The following is a 22,298-nucleotide window of genomic DNA, read 5'->3' on the forward strand; positions in this document are numbered from 1 at the left end:
ACGACTATATATATACACTTTAGTCAAATTCATTTGAATGGGGACATACAGTTGGACCCTCCTCCTTTTATCCCGGGTTACCCGGCCCCTTTTTAAATTTTATCTCCGGATCCCTATGCAACCAACCAAATTTTCCCACAAATAGGCAGCCTCCTCAATACGCCTATGTTAGGATCTATATTTTACCATTTTCCTACCAGTGCACGTTTGTATGTCATTTGATCTCTGGTAGAGCATTGACCCAGTGGCAACCACATATTTTTAATTAATATACATGTTTCTATCTTCGACATAAATTTAGAGGTGGTTAATTGGAATATTTGGTATTACTTAATCAGAGCAGAGGCATGTATACTTCATGTTTTTATATGTCTCTGGTCAGCGATTGGACTAATTTGACACGAAATTGTGACAGTGATTGGCTTTTCTAATTCTGGCAGTCATATACAACTCTTTTGCTCAATTTATATGACAAGAAGTTACTCTATTTATCATAAGTGCCTAAGCTGAATTAAGAGATGTTTTAAAATAGCTCTGGAATAGGACAGCCAAAAAAAATTGCATCCGGAATTTATGGCTCATAAATATGGTCCAACCAATTTTCAAGAATCAGTCAGTAATATGTGCAAGTTTAGCCATAGTCGTCAGAAGATGCCCCCCCCCCCCCCCCCCCCCAATTTTCATAGAGTCTCAACCAGAGAGTGAGACAATTTAACTTGACTTTAAAGTCTTAATCAACTTTGATAGTTTTAGTCTAAGAGCAGACAAAATAATATTAATCCTTGAAGCATATAAAAAAGCTGTAAACTGCATGAAATCTGATAAAATCAGAAAAAAAATCAGTTAAAATTACAACAAAAATGGAGATGATCAGATCTAGAGAGGGAAATAAAAAAAAACGCACACTATATTCATTAATACTTTTACTAGCAATAGTGCTTTATGTATAATATTAAATATTACAACAGGATTCACCTCTCTGCTTCCCAACAGCATTACTTTACTATAATCAACCTTCTACCAGTTCTGAAATTTTTTGGATTTGAAAAACGGAAAATTCCCGCAACCCGCATATTGAACTGGTATAATAAATAGATATTTTTAGTTAATAATTTGAAGAAAAAAAATATTATAAAAATTTGATTCCTGTATTCAGGTATTCTGAACGAAATCCACTTTACTTCGAAATACTGACTTTTTACCCCCTTGATTCTTGTTAATGTGCGTCGCCTGATTTACAATATTTCATTGAGCAGTTCACTGTAACAGGATGCATATCATAGTAGTGATATAAGATTTCCAAGGAGATCGAAAAAATTAACTTGATAGATCAAAATAAGAAACAGAGCTTTGGATGTATGTTCCCTCTGATTTTATATTGGCGGAACTATGTAAGTTCTTATTTATAATTTTGGTTCTTTTAAATCTGTCACTTTATAAATTCAAAATATGACTGAGGTATTAAATATAGTCCAGTATAAAAAAAAATTTACACATGTATTAATTTGTAAAAATGCCAGTCTGATAGAACCTTTAAAAAAATGCTGATAATTTGCTTTCCAACATTATAATAAAAAGAAAGACAGCATTTCTTTCTTTCGGGTTTAACCTTTAGACTTTTTGATATGCAACATTACTGTATAGCAAAAATATTTTTTTAGAAATATATCAAAAAGAAATTTAACTGGTCGAAAAAGTCACATGACATCATTTTCTGGACAATTTGCTAAATTGCAGTTATGATATAATTCTGGAACATAAAAAAGCTATTGCATTTCGCAAATATGTGTAATCCAATATTTCTTTCCTTTCCAACGAAAATTTGGTCGACTTTTGCGCGTGAAGACTTTTATTTTTGATAACCCGGCTCCGACTGACTTGACAGTTCAAAGTTGTTTTGTTCAGGAAGGGTCGTTTACCCGTTTACTTTATTAGTGTATTTGTTATGATTTTGACGTTGTTTTGTTATGAAACTTTTATTGAGTTGCATCAGTGCATGGTAGACACATATGCCTATGACGAAAAGACGGAAAACTGAGCAGGGAGAGGGGAATTCAAGTGAAAAAGAGAAGGAGAAAAATCGGTAAGTTTGAGAGAAACCGCCATTTTGTTCGATTTACCACAACTTATAATCGATGTTTTTATTATTTATTTGCAATTCATTTCAACAAGATATATGTTTAAAATGTACAACAATATTTAGAATAACTGTCAATATAATTAATGATAACAGTAGAATTTTAAATGCAACTTTTATTAGCAAGAAAACAGCAGAAATCTGCAGGCTATAATTGTGTCTTCTACGCTGTTTGAGAAAATTTTGGCAGCCATGTTGAATTTTTATATTGCAATTAAATATTGTTTTAATTGATTTTATGCAATAATTATACGTTATTTAAATACCAGGACAACTTCTGATAATAAAGATGCCGTGAAAGAAGATAAACAAAGCAAGGGAGACCAGAAAAGCGATACGAATGATCGTAAACATCCTCAAACAGGAGGTCAAGATTCTTCTACACAACCACAAGAAACCCCACCAAAGGTCCCACGTAGTGGTGCTGTAACAAGGTCCAGAGTTGTCAGAAAGCCGAAAAGAGATCTTAGTCCACCCCCATCACCCACAAAGAAACCTGGTATTAGTCTAAATTAAATATATCAAACACTAACATGAATTTAATTGTACCATACATATCTATATCATGACAAAGGAAAATTTCTTGCAAAGAGGTCAATTTTATAAAATTAAAAATGTATATATTTTATTTTGTTTTAGTGGGAGAATTACGAATTTCATTATTTATCATGTTTATCCGGTTTAAAAAAATATGTTTTAGATATATATAAAAAAAAAATGAAACGCTAGTACTGGATTCCTAACAAAAAAGATAACATCCAGTATCGGGTGTCACTGTTTGTTTACAAGTAGACTGTTGGTGTCACTGATTGTTTATTTATATTAAGTTTCATTTTCAATATACAAATATATTGATACAAACACTTGCATACACATGCATCTATTAACATCAATATGCAATGAAATTATTACTCAAAAGCTGCACAAGGAAATTATTAAGCATACTGACAGATTGATATGAAATTTAACATTCTTGTACATCTTCCGTATTAACATCATAAAAAAAGACATTTATTTCATGTAACATTTAAAAATTATTCTCTAGAAACTTGAACCATTAAAACTTGAAAACATGCTTCTTTATTATTTTTATTTTTCTAGCTAAAGAGACGAAGACAAATACTCCAGAGACCAAACAGAAACGTCAGTGGGAACTTTGGAGCGTTGATGACAAGGATGCTTTCTTTGATGGATTGTTTGAGGTTACCTTATAGTGATTGTGTTTTTAAGTTGAAGAACATAAACAAACCTGCCGCCCTTTCATTATCAATGTGAATACAAAAAATTTGGCACATTGTACATTATTTGTTTATAGATAAGCACATGTACATGCCATACAGATAAAAACCCACCAAAACTTGGTTTCATAAAAAAAAATTCTGACCACCAAAAAAAAATTTAAATGAACATTTCAAGATATATATGTGCATTCAAATGCCATACAAAAAAAAAAAAACAATCTGAAACTTTGTTCCTTTTGAAAATTTAACCACAAAAAACAGACTGTATTAACATTACAGTATACTGTATAGATGTGTATATTTGTACATTCACATGTGATAAAGAAAAAAACAACACTAAACTTGGTTCTATTAAAAACCCTTATCTTAAAAGCATTTCACTTTAACTTCTAACCAATTTTACTGGGAAGATAGAGACTCAAAACTAAAAATGAAAAAAAAACCTTAAAACTACTTACGAACAATTATGAAATTGTTAGTTTACATGATTGGTATATTTAAAAAAATATTGATAAATTTGAAAAAAATCTTCTTTACTTAGGTGGGAAAGGACTTTGACGGAATTCAGACCTTGATAGCACAGAAGAGCAAGAAGAAGGGAGTCACGCCAGCACTTATTAAGAATAAAGATCAAGTTCGCCACTTTTATTACAGAACTTGGCATAAGATATCTAAGTTTATCACATTAACTCAAGGTATGTAAAACTCACTAACAATTGATATAGGAAGATGTGGTGTGAGTGCCAATGAGACAACTCTCCATCCAAATAACAATTTAAAAAAGTAAACCATTATAGGTCAATGTACGGCCTTCAGCACGAAGCCTTGGCTCACACAGAACAACATGCTATAAAGGACCTCAAAATTAATAGTGTAAAACCATTCAAACGGGAAAATCAACGGTCCAATCTATATAAAAAACGAGATACACGTATAAATTACATAATCAAACGACTACAAGGCTGTATTTATACTCATTGTATTGGTCTCTAATACATAAAGCATAGTACCATGAATTTATTTTGAACATTTATGGTTTATGAAGAATGTCCCAATTTTTATATAATTAATGAATGTTGTTTTTGTTGAAATTGTATTTTCTAAGCTTCTGTTATGAGAAACGTGATAGAAAATTTCAGATGAAAGGTGTTCTCATGTTTTCATGTTTTGTTTTGCCTTTTTATGATTTAAATCTTTTTTACATTTTTCATTGAAAATTAAATATGAAATTGGTTATGTTGCAGATGTCAAAAAAGAATCTCAAGAAATATATGGTTTGATTAACTATGGAGTTCTCAGGAAAAGGATAAAAGGTATGCACCATATTACTTTCGAAGTACCAGAAGCTCTTTTCACATAAATACTCGGAAGTCATACACATTTCAGTATAACTTATATGAATAATTTATTTGGTTCAAACAGTCACCAATTTTGGGGTGAAAAAAAGGTTTAAGTTCAAAAGCATTAGAGGTCATTGAACTCAAGGTTAGAAAAACATTGGTCAATTACAATAGTATTGACCAGGCCACCAGTAAATACTGGGAAATCATGGTCCATACTGGCATAAACTGGTCAATTTAAAGTTTGATGAGATTAAGACATTACCTAGGCTATAAAAATTACTGACATGGACAAAGTTACTGATTTACTGCATTGTAGTAGAACAAAATCACAATTTACTAGTTGACATTGTCATAAGTATTTGAATAATTAAAAAAACAACATTAGAAATATATGCAGAGAATAACTTTGTTGAAATGTTAAATGCTTTAGCTTCCTCTTGATTTCCAATTTGGTTGATGTTTTTACCAGATTTCAATATATGATAGGTTAAAAGAAATTTGAGATGAATATAAGTTTTTTGCTAAAGTATTGGTTATTGTTGAGTGTTGTCATGGGTATTTATGCTCAATCAACAAAAATATCATTTTATAAATAAATGGAAGAAGAAATTATCCAAATTATAGTCACGCAATATAATATTGTTTGAAATGTAGAAGAAAATGTAACTTACACACTTTCCCATTACTAATCAAATTAGACTAGTAAGATTTAGACATCTTAGGCTGTTATCTGCTCTATGGTCGGGTTGTTGTCGCTTTGACACATTTACTATTTCCATTCTCAATTTTATTTTAAAAATCTATGATAAAATAATTGACAATTATATATTTTAAAGGACTGAATGAAAAAACAGGTGCCAAGTTAAATGATCTAGTACATAATGGGTATGTATATCTAGAAGCTGAATATTTTTCGACACATTGGATTAATACTTATATCCTATAAGATGCAAGCCAAGACCCATAGGTGGCCTTTGGCTGTTGTCTGCTCTTTGGTGGAGTGGTCTCTTTGACACATTCCCCATTTCCATTCTAAATTATAATCAATGGAATTGCCACTAAATTTTAAGGAAAAATGTCCTAAATCTTAACAAGCAATTACATTTTAGTTACTCTGGTATCCTCTAACAATTATATACATTATACATATAAAAATGCACAAAAATCAGTCTAAAGTGAACCTGGTTCATACTAAATATCTTCTATAACAACATACACTACATCGAATATTCTTACATCATTTTACAAGTCTAATTCTAACAATATCTTTAGTTCCAAGCAGGTTTTCTTTTCAACATTATCCACTGTATTCAATACATTCTTGCAACAAATCAGAATTTACCAAAAAACTAGGAAAATTGCAGTTTGTTTAATGGTGCTACCAGTAAAAATGGGTCATGCAGCTGTGTTATACAATGCACAGCTGTACAAATATCATCATAGAATAGAGAATTCTGTTCCAACTTGTGATATGGGTCATCTTGAAGTTTTTGTGAAGTGAGATTCTGTTCCATAGTGAAACCCTCATGGCGACTGATATGTAAAACAACCAAGAAAAGTGCTGGTCATTTGTGTGTCATTTGCTTTTAGTTTTGTCATTGCGTTTATAGTTATATTGTGTAATCAATTAGTATGCCATATCCTTTCTTTTCCAAAAGTGATAAAACAGCAGATTTATATTTTATATTTTATTACAGATTTACAACAGTGAAAATTAGAGGCAAAAATTTAAGGTTAGTTCAAGCATAAAAATAGATTGTATCACTTGATCAACTTGGCAAGTGAAATACAGTGAAACCTGTTTAAACCGAACCTCTTCGGGACTGAAGAATTTGTTCGGTTTAGGCCGATGCTCGCTTTTATCAGGTTCACAACTCATACAATTTGATATGACGTTTATACAGGTTTTAGGCTTATGCAGGGTTCAGTTTAGCCAGGTTTCACTGTATAAAGAATCTCAGAATTGACATAACATGTTAACATCAGAAAATCTAAATACACTCAAGGTTATTTTTATTCTCTTGATAAATCATGTCTGAGTCAGAGACAACAGTAAATCTTTCAAAGTTTGGCACATTTTGCTGTGTTTGATTTTTTTCATTGTGATGTAACTGTAAAAAGTAATCAAAGGTACCAGGATTATAATTTAGTACGCCAGACACACGTTTCGTCTACATAAGACTCATCAGTGAAGCTCATATCAAAATATGTATAAAGCCAAACAAGTACAAAGTTGAAAAGCATTGTGGATCCAAAATTCAAAAAAATTGTGTAAAATTGAGTAAAAAAGAAATATTTTGTTGTCAGATTGCAGCCACATTGATGATTTATTGAATTATTCCCCTCAAACATTATTTTACCAAAATTGTGTGTGAAATTTGAAAGGTAAACATGGCAAAAATCGACTGTTCAAAATAAAAGAATCTCTTAATCTACAATTTTGTCTTACATATTTATAAACTATGCTTTCATTTGATTATACTGATTTTTTGTTATTTCAGAATTAAGACACCAATATGCCTTGCACTGAAAAAGCTAAACAACATTGACACATCAGGTAAGAAATTGTATACCAAAATGTAACAGAGGCATATCAAGGGAACACATTTTCCATTCAAGGAAGGAAAATTCTATTTTTAGATAGGTTATTTTTAGAAAAATGATTATCTCCCATGGTTTTAGTTGGAATCACAAAAAATGGCTTTTATTTGGAATAGGTTTTGTTGAACTGTATAATATTTAAATTAATTGCATGCATCAAATGATAAAAAGAATCATCAGGCTTATTTATAGAAAACAGAGTGATCTCCCATTGTACAACTGAAAATGGCTAGGTATTTTGATTTCTCTACTGGGAAGCATTTGTGTTATTGGAATGAAAAGTCAGGTCAGTTGTTACACTTCGTAATTTGGAATATTTATGCAAGATTAAATGGTATTATAATAAATATCTTACATTTATAAGATATCAGGCCCAGACAGAAAAGTAGAATGTTGACCCCAAAAATGAACAAAATGACAAATATTTTTTTAAGGTCTGAATGAGTCACACATTGAAAGAATGAATCAGATTTATTTATAGATAACTGGGTTATCTCCCATATATGAAATAATTAACTGCATTTTTAAAAATTATTTCTCAGTTGATAAACAATGCCTTGACACTTAAACAATTAGTTTATTTAACTCCTGTCATATATGTCAAGTATATTGTTTAAAATTTGAGTTTAATTTAAAATAAATCTAAAATAAAATGGCCTTAAATGGGTGGATTTTATTCAGATACTGTGAAAGTACTTTTATTCGTGGGGTACCAATTTTCGTGGTTTTCGTGGATGACTTTATCCACGAATTTAAGTGTCCAACGAAATAAAACAATCATTGTCCAAAATTTGAAATCAAGACACAGACAGATCCCCATCGGAAGGTTTGAATACTGATATGATCTAGAGAATATATTGAATAACGCCAAATCTGAGAATACTTTAATGGCAGTCACAGAACTACAACCCCATGCAAGATTATACCCATTTAATCTTTAATAACCTAAACTGCATAACTTTTGATCTTTAAATTCTCATAAAAAATATTTTGATCGATAAAAGTCAGATTTCCGGTATTGATATGCTAATATGATAAAGTGTTCATTTTATATCCTCATTGTTCTCGTACATATGGGAAATAATAATATCATGCTGTGCTTTGATTTTGAAATATTTGATAATTCAATTTACGTTTATGGCATTTGTTTATGTTACTGTTTTCTTAATGTGACATGTTTATGGCCTCATTAACACCTTTGATGGTCCTTAATCTGTTGATCACTTTATCATGGGTTAAATAGTGTTATCACTACGATTTACACGGTCAAGTTTTACTTTGCAATTTCCTTCAATCCAGAATATTTGTAACCTTCTTTTTTATAATGTTTCTTTTTTCAAGAAAACTAAAATCCACGAATTTAAAAACCCACGAACATGTAGATATTGCTCAAACCACGAAAATTGATACCCACGAATTAAAGTACTTTCACAGTACTAGTAGTTAATCTTTTGTATAATAGGTGAATATTGGTCAAATTATGTTATTTCTTTCATTTAAAGATTTTATTAAATTCTAATATATGTATGCAATTTGTTGAGATTTGAGGGGAAAGAGATCACATCAAAAAAGTTTAAAAAAACTGAGATTGTAGGCCTAATTTTTCCTGGATGATCTATTAGATAAGTGAAAATTACAATAAAGAAGGTTCCAGATTGATATTTGGTAAAATTCATAACACTGCATGTAGGAACACAAAAAGTAGCACAGCAAACTAATGTGATGTTTTTATCTTATGTTACAGAACACAAATGTAATGCCGCAGACAGAATTCCAAATAAGATCCATGTGGAAATGAATCCAAAGACTAATGCCACATGGAATATGATACAGGAAATGGCATTTAATCCACGTCTGAAGTTGATGTTGAAACCCAATAGAACATTGTCTTCTGTCATCACATACCTGAGTCAAAAATGGAAGTCTCATAGATTAAAACTTGTATCCTTTTACCACTTACCAGTCTAATAGCCTGGAATCTCATTGATAAATATTTTTGTGAATTTTTAATGTTAAGAAGATTGGACTGTTTTAAATTTATACTGTTTTGATTTTGTTTAAGTCTTCAGAATATTTTAACTAAAAAGAAAATTTCACTAGCCAAAAAACAGAGCATTATTAGTAGCAATAACAGGCACCAAAACCAACTTGACAGAAATGAAAAGCATAACCGAAAAACCTTAAAATATGAAAAACCAGAAAAAATTCAGTTTGCATTAGCACAACAGATGTCAAGCTATAGGTACAACTGATGTCAAGCTATAGGTACAACTGATGTCAAGCTATAGGTTGCGTTTTTTGTAAATATTGACAATGCAATTTTCCATAGGAACTCCTTTTATGGCTAAAACTGTACCACTTTTACTATGAAGTTTTGAAAAAAATCTTATCCTGGAATTAAAAGTTCATATGCACTAAAAAAAAATTCAAAGGTCATAATATAGGGCTGTGCGGCATATTTTCAACGTTTATATGCCCTGAACTTGTCCGACAAACTAACTCTAATTTTCTTAACTACCTAGAAAGAAAGAAAAAAAAATGTTGTGCATAACGATAACACCAATATAATTACTGTTTGGTAGGATTGATTTTATGGGTATATCATACTATGGTAAACAACACCTTAATTTCACTGGGTTTTTTTCTGCTAGAAATAAAGCCTGAACAAAACAGTTACTGTAATCAGTATAATAGACTTAACAATAACATATTCTTAATTTGTGGTGATATTTAAAATTCATGCATTTATTCAAAAATTTTCCTTAATCAGAACTAGAAGGAGAATGTTCCTGGTGCTGAGACAGAACCTGTCCCTGTACTTACTGTATATCCCCACCCTGACTGTGATATAACCCCACTGACCTTACAGGCCACAAAAGAACCTAAAATCAACATTACGTTCAGTGATTACAGAGAAAATATGCAATTAATGAGTAAGTATAGATATTACAGTTTTCTTTTCTTTCATTAAGGTATTTAATCAGGGGTAATTGCTTACTTGGTGTTAAGTTTCCAGCGTATAAATGGTATGTTTAAAATACTCTGAATTAGATTGTGATAATAGGACAAGTGCAACTATTGATGTAAATAGCCCACTTTTAAGTCAACATATAGAATTGAAAATGAAAATGGTGAATATGTCAAAGAAACAACAACACCACCACATAGCAGATAGCAGATCAAGGCCACCAATGGGTCTTTAATGCAGTGGTGGTTGGCCACAGACAAGTTTGGAACAAAAAACAAATACAATTCATTTACTAGGAAATTTTCATCAGATGGTTCATCGACCAGAATTTGACTGTTGTACTGTAATCCAAGCATATTATCTTGGTTGAATTCTCAGATTTTGTTATTAAATTTTCTTTATTTTCAGATTCTCCGGTAATTTCAAAGGATAAGAAAGGAGATTGTACTAGTACTAAGACTTCATCAACAATTTTTAGTGAAAATTCTCATTCGGTAGATTTTATGGACCCTAAAAATGGGATGTTCGAATCACCAAAATCTAGAGGAACTGTGAAAGACAGTAAAACAGGAATGACTCCTTCATCGACTATATCTTGTAGTGTGTATAGTAATGATGCAGCATTTCTTAGTGAGGGGGAAAATGCAATGTTTCCAGACACACCTCTGTCTAGGAATAATTCAAAAAGTACTGAAAATTTAACAGAAACTGACTCCACAGATGGAACACCTCCAAGGAAGAAACATTTGTCTGGGGGTGCTGAATCAGAAGTTGTGAAAAGTAGTGACAATGAGGACAAGTCTGAAAAAGAGGACCAAGAGTCCCTTAACGTTAAGGAAGCCTTTGAAAAAGGTTGGACATCTACTAGTGCTGAAAATTTGACTATTGCCCAGTTGTTTCTTATGATTGGCAAAGACAATAAGATTCGATTAGAGTATGATTTTTGTAAAGAAAGTACAATTGAAGACATTGTTAAAACACAATTGACGAATACTCTAAGACGATTGGTGCATTTGGCTGTCATGGAGATAACTGATGTTAAGGTAAAGATAAATCTAAAAAAACGTTTTTGTTGAGAATTAATACGTTTTTTTGGCAAGTACATGTATTGGTTAATCATCATACTGTTTATTTCCATTATTTATGTTAAAAAAGACAAATTTGAATTGTGATAATTTGCAAGTTCTAGTTCTTTGAAATGCATATGTCACAATTGTTGTTGATATACGTTTTTCTTAATATGAAATAATAAGGTCATGAAGGTGTGGTGTGTTTGGCAATGTTATGAAAAAGACAATTATTTTATTCAGCAGAAACTAAATGATGTCAATATTCTTGATATTAGTAACAATATTTGCTTAATGACCTTCAGCAATGAGCAGATCCATATGACATGTACAGCAAGCTTTCAAAGGCCTATAAAAAACAAAATGTATAACAAATCAAATGAGAAAACCAATAGCCTGATTTATATAAAAAACAAATAAAAAGTTGCAAGAAATTTACTAAACATAATAAATGTGACAAAAAATATATTTAAAAAAAAAGTCTTAGGTTTGTAATCTTGGCTCAAAATATGGAAACAATAATTTTGATAGTTAAATGCAGAAATTATACCTAAAAAAATGTTAATCATTTGCTTATCTGTCCCGAACATGCACAAAAGGTGATGATGGAAGAAGTATCATTATTGTCTCCTACCATTCTTTGAATGAAAAACAACCAAAGTCCACCTGTACCATGTTGTGTGTACATGTAAATTAAAGGATATTTCAACATTGTAATCATTTTAATACAAATTTCTTATTCTTGTTATTTTATTTTTACAGGGCAGTTCATCATCCTCATCTCCTTGTCATACATGTGGTGCTGTTAGGGCAAAAGCAACAAAAGGTTGTGGTGTCAAAGGTCAAAGGGCAGTTAGTAAAAACCCATTGTCTTCCAGATCTGGCTCTGGTGATGGAATGGTTGATGCTGGGACACAGACAACATTAAAACTTGCAGAGGTTTGTCACAGTTGTAATTCAAATTTTCCAATGATAATAAAGACCAGCTAAAATTATATCTAACTTGTGATTTATTGCTATCTTTGTGAACTACTTTAAATATTTTTTAGTTAGCCTGTAAACAGTATTTCTACTGGGACCTGCACATTCAAATATTTAATCCCTTTTGGCCAAGGTTTAAAAAGCATGACAAATTGGGAGATGCTAGTGTCACTTGTAATTTTAAAAGTGGGAAATCTTAGAATTAGATATTTTATATGAAGGAGGGCAGAATTTTCATAATTTGTGTATCAAATTAACCTTGAAGAAATTAAAATTTCAGAATTTCTTAAATTTACAGAATTGAATGTTGAATTTATATTACTGCAATATTGAAAATATTTAAGTATTTTTTTTCATTTTTCAGCCAATTAATTCTAGTCAAGGAAAAGAGGCTGTGTTTAAAGTACCAGTAGCAGGGACAGCGTTTCTACAGAGAAATACACTGCCACCTGGATCTGTCCCAGCCAGTCGATCACTTAATCAAGCCTTTAATGTTATTGTAAGTATTACACACTTTAATAAACGGAATCAATTATCTGAATATATTTAGTATACAGTATAACTTTAAAAGCTATTCTAGGAAAAATTGTTTAGGAGGATTGGACATCTCACGATCATGATGATTATTTTTTGCTTGGGGAAATATGGATGGAGGCAATTACAAGTTTAGTACAATATAAAACTAACTGGTAGTTCAGTGTAAATTAGATGTGTCCAACCTCAGCAAACATTTTCCCTGAAATTGTTGGTTTTTATTATAGGGTTATTGCATGAATATTGGGGAATATTGTCCCGAGTAGAATTTTATATTGCACGAGCTTGTGAGTACAATATATGTTCTACGAGGGACAATATTCCCGAATATTCATGCAATAACCTTTTTATTGTATAGCAATACAATATTTGAAAGAAAAAATTGGTTTAAACTTAAGTTTTGTCGTTGATGACATCATGAATTTTGAAGACTTATTGCACTAGTGCAATATTAGAATTTATTGCACGCTTACTTTTGGCTACTTTCTGTGGGAAATATCATATTGCTTTACAATAATTATTTGTCCTGCCCTTTTATAGTGACACATTCTTTTGAAGGAGTATCCAGAATTTCAATGAGCACTTAATGAAAGTTCTTTTTGTACTTTCCATTTAATGTATTTTTTAACCTTATAATTTTTATACGCCCGTCAAAATTTTGACGGGACGTATTATGGTATACAAATGTCTGGTGTCCGTCCGTCTGTCCGGCGTAAACATGTCGCACCGTAACTTGAGAACGACTTATCCAAATTTCATGAAACTTAAAGTCATAAGAAACGAGTGACCGGTGAACAATAATGTTCTTCCAATTCTTAAACCAATGCATACAAACATCATAAACTTAGTCTTCTGTGCTCGAATTTATAATTTTTTTCGTGTTAATTTCGTATAATCGTCAATTTTTTTTTCAATCGGTCAGTGTTGTTGTGAAAATATGGCAGGTAATTAAAGTTCGTGTTTTGAAGCCGAAGTTTTACGATTGTCACCTGTTTGTCAACAATTGACGAAATATAAACAAAAAAGCATGGAAATTGAGCACGTGTTTAACATGTAAATTCAGATAATAGTTTATTTTAAGGACATCCATGCGTATTCTGGTCACCGGATTTTTACGAGATGGGTCACACTGAGGTCACCTTGCATACGGAAAATATATCGGGGGAATTGCTTGCTGGAAGGAAGCAATTCAAATAAAGTAAACTTCTTCTAAATATGAATAAATTAAAGAATTTTCTTCAGAAAAAAGTATATGTACATAAGTTTTACAATGAAAACTATCCATTGAGTTATAAAAAACATATCCATTATTTTTTTTTGATTTGAGGTTTCTTATGACTTTAACATAGTTGTTTCTTATGATGGTCAAATGATCTGTATACTTTTTGGTGAAAATAAGATTAAAACTTTTTGAGTTACGGCACTTTGTAACTAAAACAGGGGTGTGTTTTTTTTCACATGTCACACCGTATCTCAAAAACTATTCTTGATTATGGCTTAAAACTTTAAACACTTCTTAGTTATATTAATCTTAATATCTGTATACTTTTTGGTGATGATTCAAAATTTTATTTTTTGAGTTATTGAGTATTTTGTAAAAAAGGGGGAGGGTTTTTTTACATGTCGCACCATATCTCAAAAACGATTTATGACTATTGCTTTAAACTTTACACATGTCTTTGTTATATTAATCTTAAGATCTGTATACTTTTTGGTGATGATTCAAAATTTCGTTATTGAGTATTTTGTAAAAAAGGGGGAGGTTTTTTTTACATGTTGTGCCGTATCTCAAAAACAATTTATGATTTTTGCTTAAAACTTTACACACTTTGTTATATTAATCTAAAGATCTGTATACTTTTTGGTGATGATTTAAAACTTTATTTTGGAGTTATTGAGTATTTTGTTAAACAGGGGAGTTTTTTTTTACATGTCGCGCCATATCTCAAAAATAATTTATGATTATTGCTTAAAACTTTACACACTTCTTTGTTATATTAATCTAAAGATCTGTATACTTTTTGGTTTTGATTCAAAATTTTATTTTAGTGATATTTAATTTTTTGTAAAAAAAAACAGGGTTGGGGGTTTCACATGTTCGCCGTGTCTCAAAAACAATATATGGTTATTGCTTAAAATTTTCTCAGAAACTATTTATGATTATTGCATAAAACTTCCACACAAGACGTTGGGCGTATCATGCGCTCATGGCGCAGCTGTTTATTGAAGTTTCAAATGGCAAAACATGGACTTTTTAGATTCAAATATTTGTTAGACCTGCTCATAGCATTTTTAGTTTTATAAGTATACAGTAGTTCTTTACTAAATATATATTTATTATTGTAGGGACCTGGCTACAGAAGTGGAAGAAAGATTAGACAGATTAACAGAAAGCCAATGGTTGTACAGAGAACAATACTGCCTAAAGCACCAAATTATTTTCTTGTTCAACCTAACGGACAAAACTTAAAAACTGTGATAAATGTGCCAAACTCTATACCTATTTTATCCAATGTTAGTACTGCACCACCTGGTAAGTCAAATATAATAAGTAGTATGATAAATGTGCCAAACTCTATACCTGTTTTATCCAATGTTAGTACTGCACCTCCTGGTAAGTCTAATATGATAAGGCATTCAAAGAATGTTTGGGATTCTTTTGTTATTGAGAAAATGCAACCGGGTTATTTTTTCAAGAAATAAAACCTCTAATTTCAATTTTGATTGCATTATTTGTATGGAGCTGTCATGAGTTCATTGTTACAAAATTGTAAAAATGAAAACCAATACAAGTTTTGAATTTGTCATGTTCTGATGTCACCCTACACTTTAAAGAAAAATTACTGAGATTGTCTAACCTTTCGTTGATCAAGCTTTACATTGGTGAAATTGCAAGATTAAAGTACATGTACCTATAACACAAAAGTATTAGATTTTATTTCTCGTTTGAAGCTTGAAGTCTGAGTGATCAACTGCTGTCAAAATTACCAAAAAATACCTTCAGGACTCGTACTAAAGATTTCATCTATAGATATCTCCTAACTCATATTTTTTGGTGATCTAGAATTTTTCACGCATTGGTTCGGTTAAATGCGAAAATTATCCAGAAAACAGTTAGAATGTTTATATAGATATTGACTTTTTACATGTTTGCAACAGGGATTTTTCAATTCTTAAGAATATTTCTAAAACAGGTATAAGGAGATGTGGTATAAGTTTGGAATAAACTTATAAATCTTACTGGGATTCAAACTATACAACAATTAAAATATTATTGTTTGTTCTTTGTAGCATGTACGACAGTGAAAACTGTACAGTTGGATGTTCAGTCCCATTCCCAAACTCAACTTACTTTAAATCCTAGTCAGTTAGAAGTACAGTCCCAGCTTACACCTAGTCAGATACATGTACAGAACCATGGGTCCAGTCAGTTAAATGTACAAAGTCTTGGACCAGGTCAGCTTAATGTACTTAATCCTGGACCAGGGCAGGTTAATATAAGAAATCCAGGACCAAATCAGCTGAGTGTACAGAGTCCAGGACCATTACAGACTATTATGATGGGCCCTGGACACTTACCGGTGAAAATTAACCATGTGAATTCCACAGAGGTATGTTAAAAAACTAAGAAATAATGAGACAAAAACAATTCATGCTAACATCTGCAGATCACAATATCATGAATATTGTTACCCAGGCCATAAAAAAGAATAGGTTTGTTTGCCCAAACGCTACCAATCCAAATAAAAAGCTGCCTACTCAAAATCTTTTATTGTCCTGATTTGAAGAAGTTTATTTTTAATCAGATAGCCATTAAAACTTATAAACCATAGATACTACAATTTCTTTTTGTTGTAAAAAAAAAAATGCCTACCTACCTACCCACTGTCTCAACCTAAGGGTAGGGTTTGGACAAACCAAAATATTTTAAATTGTGGCCCCACATGCACATGGGAGAGCAGCTTGCTTATATAGATAGTTACAATTGTTCTATCTGTTGCCGTGATGGGAATGCAATTTAGTTCTTAAATTCAACTGAATTAACACATCACAGATCTGAAATAAAAACAAAGGTAGCATGTGTATATATAAATGTACCTGATTTTCGGACATGAATAAAATTGAGAAAGGAAATGGTGAATATGTCAAAGCGACAACCACCCGACCATAGAGCAAACAACAGCAGAAGGCAACCAATGGGTCTTCAATGTAGCGAGAATTCCCGCACCCATAGGTGTCCTTCAGCTGGCCCCTAAAATATGCATAATAGTACAGTGATAATGGACGTCATACTAAACTCCGAATTATACACAATATATTTAACATTATGATGACTTATTTTCTGAGATGTTATTTTTTGTAACTATTCAGTCTTCATGTGTAAAATGTTAAGTTTTAATTATATTTGTCAGTATAAAAATATGGAGCCATGCTCAAAGTAATGCATTATTAATGATGTTTTATGTTATTTTTCTTTTTCAGATTACAGCAAATTCTTTAGAGATAACAGCTGGTACCACAGTAAACATTTATACATCAGCAGCTACCAGTCACAATGATGTTATAACCACATCGTCAACTGTACAGGGTTCTTTATCACCGCCAAGTATTTCAAATCTGCTGGACATGTCATTCTCAGGTTTTGGGACACCAGGTACATTCATTTGTGTCTTTATTTAGACCATTAGCTATAAGAAGCAACAAACTTTATGTCTTGAAATAGAATGAGCTGGTTTCTGTGAAATGATGCACTATGACTTTTCTTGTTGCAATTGATGAATTTCGTTAAATGTTTTTAACAATAGTTTAATTTCCCTTTGCTTTTAAGAATGTAAGGACAAAACTCAAACAGAAAGGAAAGGGAAAATTTGAAGCTCCATTGTAACATCAAATTGATTTTTTGTTTGTTTTATAATATCTAACATAAAGAGTTTAAAAACACTCTGGTGAAACTGACAATTATCCTTACGTAAACTCATCTCTTGTGGAAAGTGGTATATTGAATGTAAAAGGCAATGCAAACACACCAAAAAAAAAATCCAGGATTAAGAACTCCAGTTAAAATGGTCAAGGTTATCACAAAAAACACACACATAATCTAAGCAAGATTGATCCTAAAACATGCAGATGAAATCAGATTTAATGACCACTTGCTATTGAATAAGAATGTTTTAGTTGGTATATTTTAAACAATATTTCCTTTATTATTGCAGGAAGTGATGGAGAAAAATTATTTGAGATGGCTTTAGAAAATGGATCCTCATTTGAACGTATGTATTTTATATAATTATGATATTATGGTTATTATTTATAATGTTACATTTGTGGTAATGAAATCCTTACAAACCTTGTCTTTATTAACATTTCAATTTAAAAAAATCATTTTATTGTATAGATATTTGGATATTGAAATATAGTGAAATTACAAAAGTAATGACTTAAATTTATGGTTTTATTTTTGAAATTGATCATTCTATTAGAAAATTCTGATACTAGAATGTTTTATGTCATTCATAATCATATAGATAAAACAGCTTTCTATAAAACACAAATAGCCAAAAGACATCTGGACACATTTATGCATTATACATATAAAATCTGCAAAAGACAATAGATTTAGTGGTCAATTCTTCAACTGTGAAATTGTTATGTTTCAGATTTTGTGTTGGGTAGTAAAATCTTGCATTGCTTTGAATGAATATTTTGTATTTCCCCAATTGTTTTCAAAAAATGTTTCTCAAGGTTATACTGACTACTGTGGATTCATTTATTTTCGTGGATACCAATTTTCGTGGATTGAGGAAAACTTACCCTTTCTTGGCTTTTTAATTTCGTGGTTATGCATAAGTCTGCATACAAGGCAAGGGAAAATTTACAATTTCGATGAATATTTAAATTTGTGGTTAATCTGTACCCAAGAAATCCACAAAAATTGGTATCCAACAAATATTAATAAATCCACAGTACTTGATACAACATGATAATAAAGACTCCAAGAAATCTTGAACAATCTGACAATGTTCAATGACTCATATTTCAAGGTTGACTGGCTTTGGTTAATTTTAAGCTTCCTAATTCATATAAAGTATAATGTCCTAGTTCTCTGGTATTTGATCTATAATCATATTTCTATTATTTCAGCTATGTTAGACGAAAGTGCAAATAAAGAGACAGCATCAGATAGGACATCAAATAAAACTGAACCTGTTAAGGCTCTTTTTAGAAGTCCTGTGTGTACTTCATCATGGATGAATGGAGAGGTAAAACCTTTTTTTGAAACGTGCATTGTAAATAAAATTAATTGCCAGGTTCTGATCTCAACCATTCAGATATTTTTGTTGTAATGAAAGTCAAAAAGTCATCTTGTGCATGTTGAATGTAAGAATTTAAGGGGATACAGCAAAATCCTTCCTCGAGGGATATCAACAATTCCTAAAGTTTATTATTTCTAGAGTAACCACTTACATGGGGAATGAGTAGACTGAAAAGTGGGAGACAAAGTAATGAAAGTGACAACCAAATAAAACAAAACCACAAAAACATATTTAGTCTTATATTTTTAAAGTCTTGGTTCTATTTTACTCTTAAACTATACTCATGACCAAAATGATTAAAAAACCCAGACCATTAAAGCTATGAATTTAAAGGTGTATTGGTATTAGTTATTCTGCATATTTCTTGCCACTATTACATTTGAGTAGATATCATTTATTATAACTAGATTATTGATTTGCTTGGCATCTATATATTTAGATTCTTTGTTTCTTGTATTCATCTTCCTTGTTACTACATTTTACGATAAGAATACCCTTTTGGTTATATTGGTTGTTTTTTTCAGGTTGGTGATATTTCTTTTATGTCTTTACTGAATGAGACAGCCAAACCAGACCCTATAGTATCTACAGCAACCTTACAACCACAGACATTTTTCTTTGAGAACTCACGAGATTCATCAATCATGGGGAAGTTTGATGTAAGTATACTACTTATATATGATTTATATTCTACTGATATAGGTCTTTTAGATCAGTACAAAGCAATTGCACACCTTTGGGTCACTTTAACCCACATTTCATGCTCGTGAAAGATTGTTCATCTCATATACTTCTGATAAGGATATATTTGTTATACACTATTGTTGCATATCATTGATATTTCAACACTTCTTTTGTCAGATATTGTATTTGTCAGATCACTTGATTGATTTCTTAAATAATTTAGAAGTCTGCCTCGTTACATATTTTGTGCTCAACCACAGGCCCACTAACTTAAGTTTGTAAAAATGCTAATGGGCAGTGGAAATCAGCTCTACACTACAGGGCAATAGAATTTAAATAATATTTTAGTTACATTCAGACTGGCCTTAGTTACAAAATTTTTATTACAAATACTGCTGTTAGCTACTAGTCTGAAGTCTGCACTGCTTTGTTGCTCCAGACTAGTATGTATTTGAATAACTTTTGTTTACATACATAAGAAAAATGATGGATTATTGGTCTAGTCTAGTTGTTGGAAAATATTTGACACCAACTGATTTAGGGGTTTCAGCTGAATTTTCAAGGCTTTTAATATTAGTCTGTACAGATCAGTTAAGCCAATTATTTATACAGTAATGTTGGTGTTATACTTGTTTAAGTCATTAGAAAAATTGGAAGGTGTATAGTGTCTAGTGATATGTTGTACTTTTCTTGGTTAACTCTGTAAAGTTTGGATCTTCTTGCTGGGTGTTAAGGCGTCTTCGACTGAGGAAAGTTAATAACATAATTTTTTTGTTGTTGTGTATTAAGTGATAATAATCTGATCACACAATCATAAGAAGATAATTATAAAGGTAAAGTGCGTAATAAAATTACAGACATTCATAATTAATTGGTAAATGTCAAAATGGGTTTGCCTGTTCACTTTAATTTTAATATAAAGACGTGAGAAAGTTAAATTAATTCTTCCAAATAAGAATTTTCAGTGATATTAAACTTGTAATTTCAAATTTTCTTTTCAGGTGGATACATTGATGAATGAAAGTAGTTTAGATTTTGTTGCCAAGTTTGCTGACCTGCAGGCTTTAACACAAGAAGATCCTATGGCTGACCTTACCAACTCTAAGAAGACCATCTCAAATGGATGACTTTGTTTTATGCTGTTTTATACATTTTTATCTTCTTTCTATCCTCTTGATACGAGACATGTTTTATACCCAGCCTCTGAAAGTGCTTCATTATTTATTTATTTTCTGTCTGAAGTATTTTTAGTTTTAATGCATGATGCTAATGAATACAGTTGACCTGAGAGTTGACCAAACAATGGACCCATATTGTAGTTTAAGATGGTGAATCTAAAACTAGGAACTCACCTTTTAACCATATGTTAAAGTTGATGTGATTATCTGAAAGGTTTTACATATGAGATTTTTTCCATTTTGAAATATGTTGCTAACTAAAATATTCTGATCAAAATTACTGAAAAGTGTGTGACTGTGTGAGGTGATTGAAAAGAGTTCTAAAATACAGTCAGTGGCCAAAAATTTAATAAATGTTGATTTTAATTTTTACATGCAGTAGAACTTGTAAAAGTGGATATATATTTGACTCATAAAGGTAGGGTTGAATATATGTCTCATAAATTTTTAAGTACATTTCTGTCTTCGTCAAAGTTATATTTTAAATACAGTCCCTTATTCTATAGTGCTTATAATAGTAGGATGTTTATTAGTTCAGAGCAAATACGAGTGGCATTCTATATTGCAAGTTGCTAAAAGGACAAAAAAAGGTGTTGAAGCTTTCTACTACACAAGGACCTTGAATTATTACAAAATTTTAGCATTTTGTTTTAATTAATGATTTAATTTAAGATAGTTTTGATTATGGTTGTTTTTAAATCTTTATTGTGAAAGCTTATTGCTGACTTGTAATTAATTGATTTAAGAAACATGCAAAGTGTTTTGCTGGTAAAAGAGAAAGTCTTGTGAGTAAAATAGAACGTGTTCATTTGATACATTGCATTATAATCTGTGTTGATTGTATTGACATATAATACCAGTGAAAATTGTGTTTCAAGTGTGTATGTTACAATTTTCATTTGAATTGAATTACTTAACTTTTATTCATAAGTCACTAGAGGTCTTGTTTTTTGCTGGATAAGATTTGGAAGGTGAGGCAGGGAATAACTCATCAAATATCAATTTCTTTGCATTGCATATGATTGTATCAGGCCTGGGGCCATTACATTGCAATGTAATGCATTACATTACAATTACTTTGTGATTCTTCCATTACAATTACAATTACAATTACTTTTTTTCTCACATGTAATGCATTACATTACAATTACTTTGCCTGTGTAATGCATTACATTACACATTACTTTTTCAATATAAAAACAAAAAGCATTTCAAAAACAGAGGTATATGTACATATGTATACAGTGTTA

General features: G+C 31.0%; 1 protein-coding gene across 2 annotated transcripts; it reads left to right on the forward strand.

The window, feature by feature from the left end:
• Positions 1–1,746: 1,746 nt before the first annotated feature.
• On the forward strand, positions 1,747–21,865 carry LOC134700177 (protein cramped-like). 2 transcript variants are annotated; one of them, XM_063561543.1, is made up of 20 exons: positions 1,747–2,083; positions 2,407–2,636; positions 3,239–3,339; positions 3,920–4,073; positions 4,623–4,691; positions 5,558–5,606; positions 6,419–6,454; positions 7,223–7,278; positions 9,067–9,263; positions 10,099–10,255; positions 10,699–11,333; positions 12,120–12,296; positions 12,703–12,837; positions 15,219–15,405; positions 16,164–16,483; positions 17,355–17,526; positions 18,086–18,142; positions 19,014–19,132; positions 19,711–19,845; positions 20,872–21,865. In XM_063561543.1, exons 1-20 carry the CDS (start codon positions 2,010–2,012, stop codon positions 20,995–20,997), a joined length of 3,186 nt encoding a protein of 1,061 aa, XP_063417613.1. In that variant the 5' UTR covers positions 1,747–2,009; the 3' UTR covers positions 20,998–21,865. The 2 variants fall into 2 exon arrangements, with proteins under 2 accessions (XP_063417613.1, XP_063417614.1); XM_063561544.1 differs by lacking the exon at positions 1,747–2,083 and adding an exon at positions 2,107–2,187.
• Positions 21,866–22,298: the final 433 nt, after the last annotated feature.

Source organism: Mytilus trossulus, unplaced genomic scaffold (assembly GCF_036588685.1).
Source record: "Mytilus trossulus isolate FHL-02 unplaced genomic scaffold, PNRI_Mtr1.1.1.hap1 h1tg000128l__unscaffolded, whole genome shotgun sequence".
Classification (NCBI taxonomy): Eukaryota; Metazoa; Mollusca; class Bivalvia; order Mytilida; family Mytilidae; genus Mytilus; species Mytilus trossulus.

Coding starts and splice junctions, on each gene's coding strand:
- LOC134700177 (XM_063561543.1), top strand. CDS start 2,010: ATGCCTATGACGAAAAGACGGAAAACTGAGCAGGGAGAGGGGAATTCA. Junction 9,264..10,098: donor AGTCTCATAGATTAAAACTT/GTATCCTTTTAC, acceptor AATCAGAACTAG/AAGGAGAATGTTCCTGGTGC. Junction 11,334..12,119: donor TGGAGATAACTGATGTTAAG/GTAAAGATAAAT, acceptor TTATTTTTACAG/GGCAGTTCATCATCCTCATC.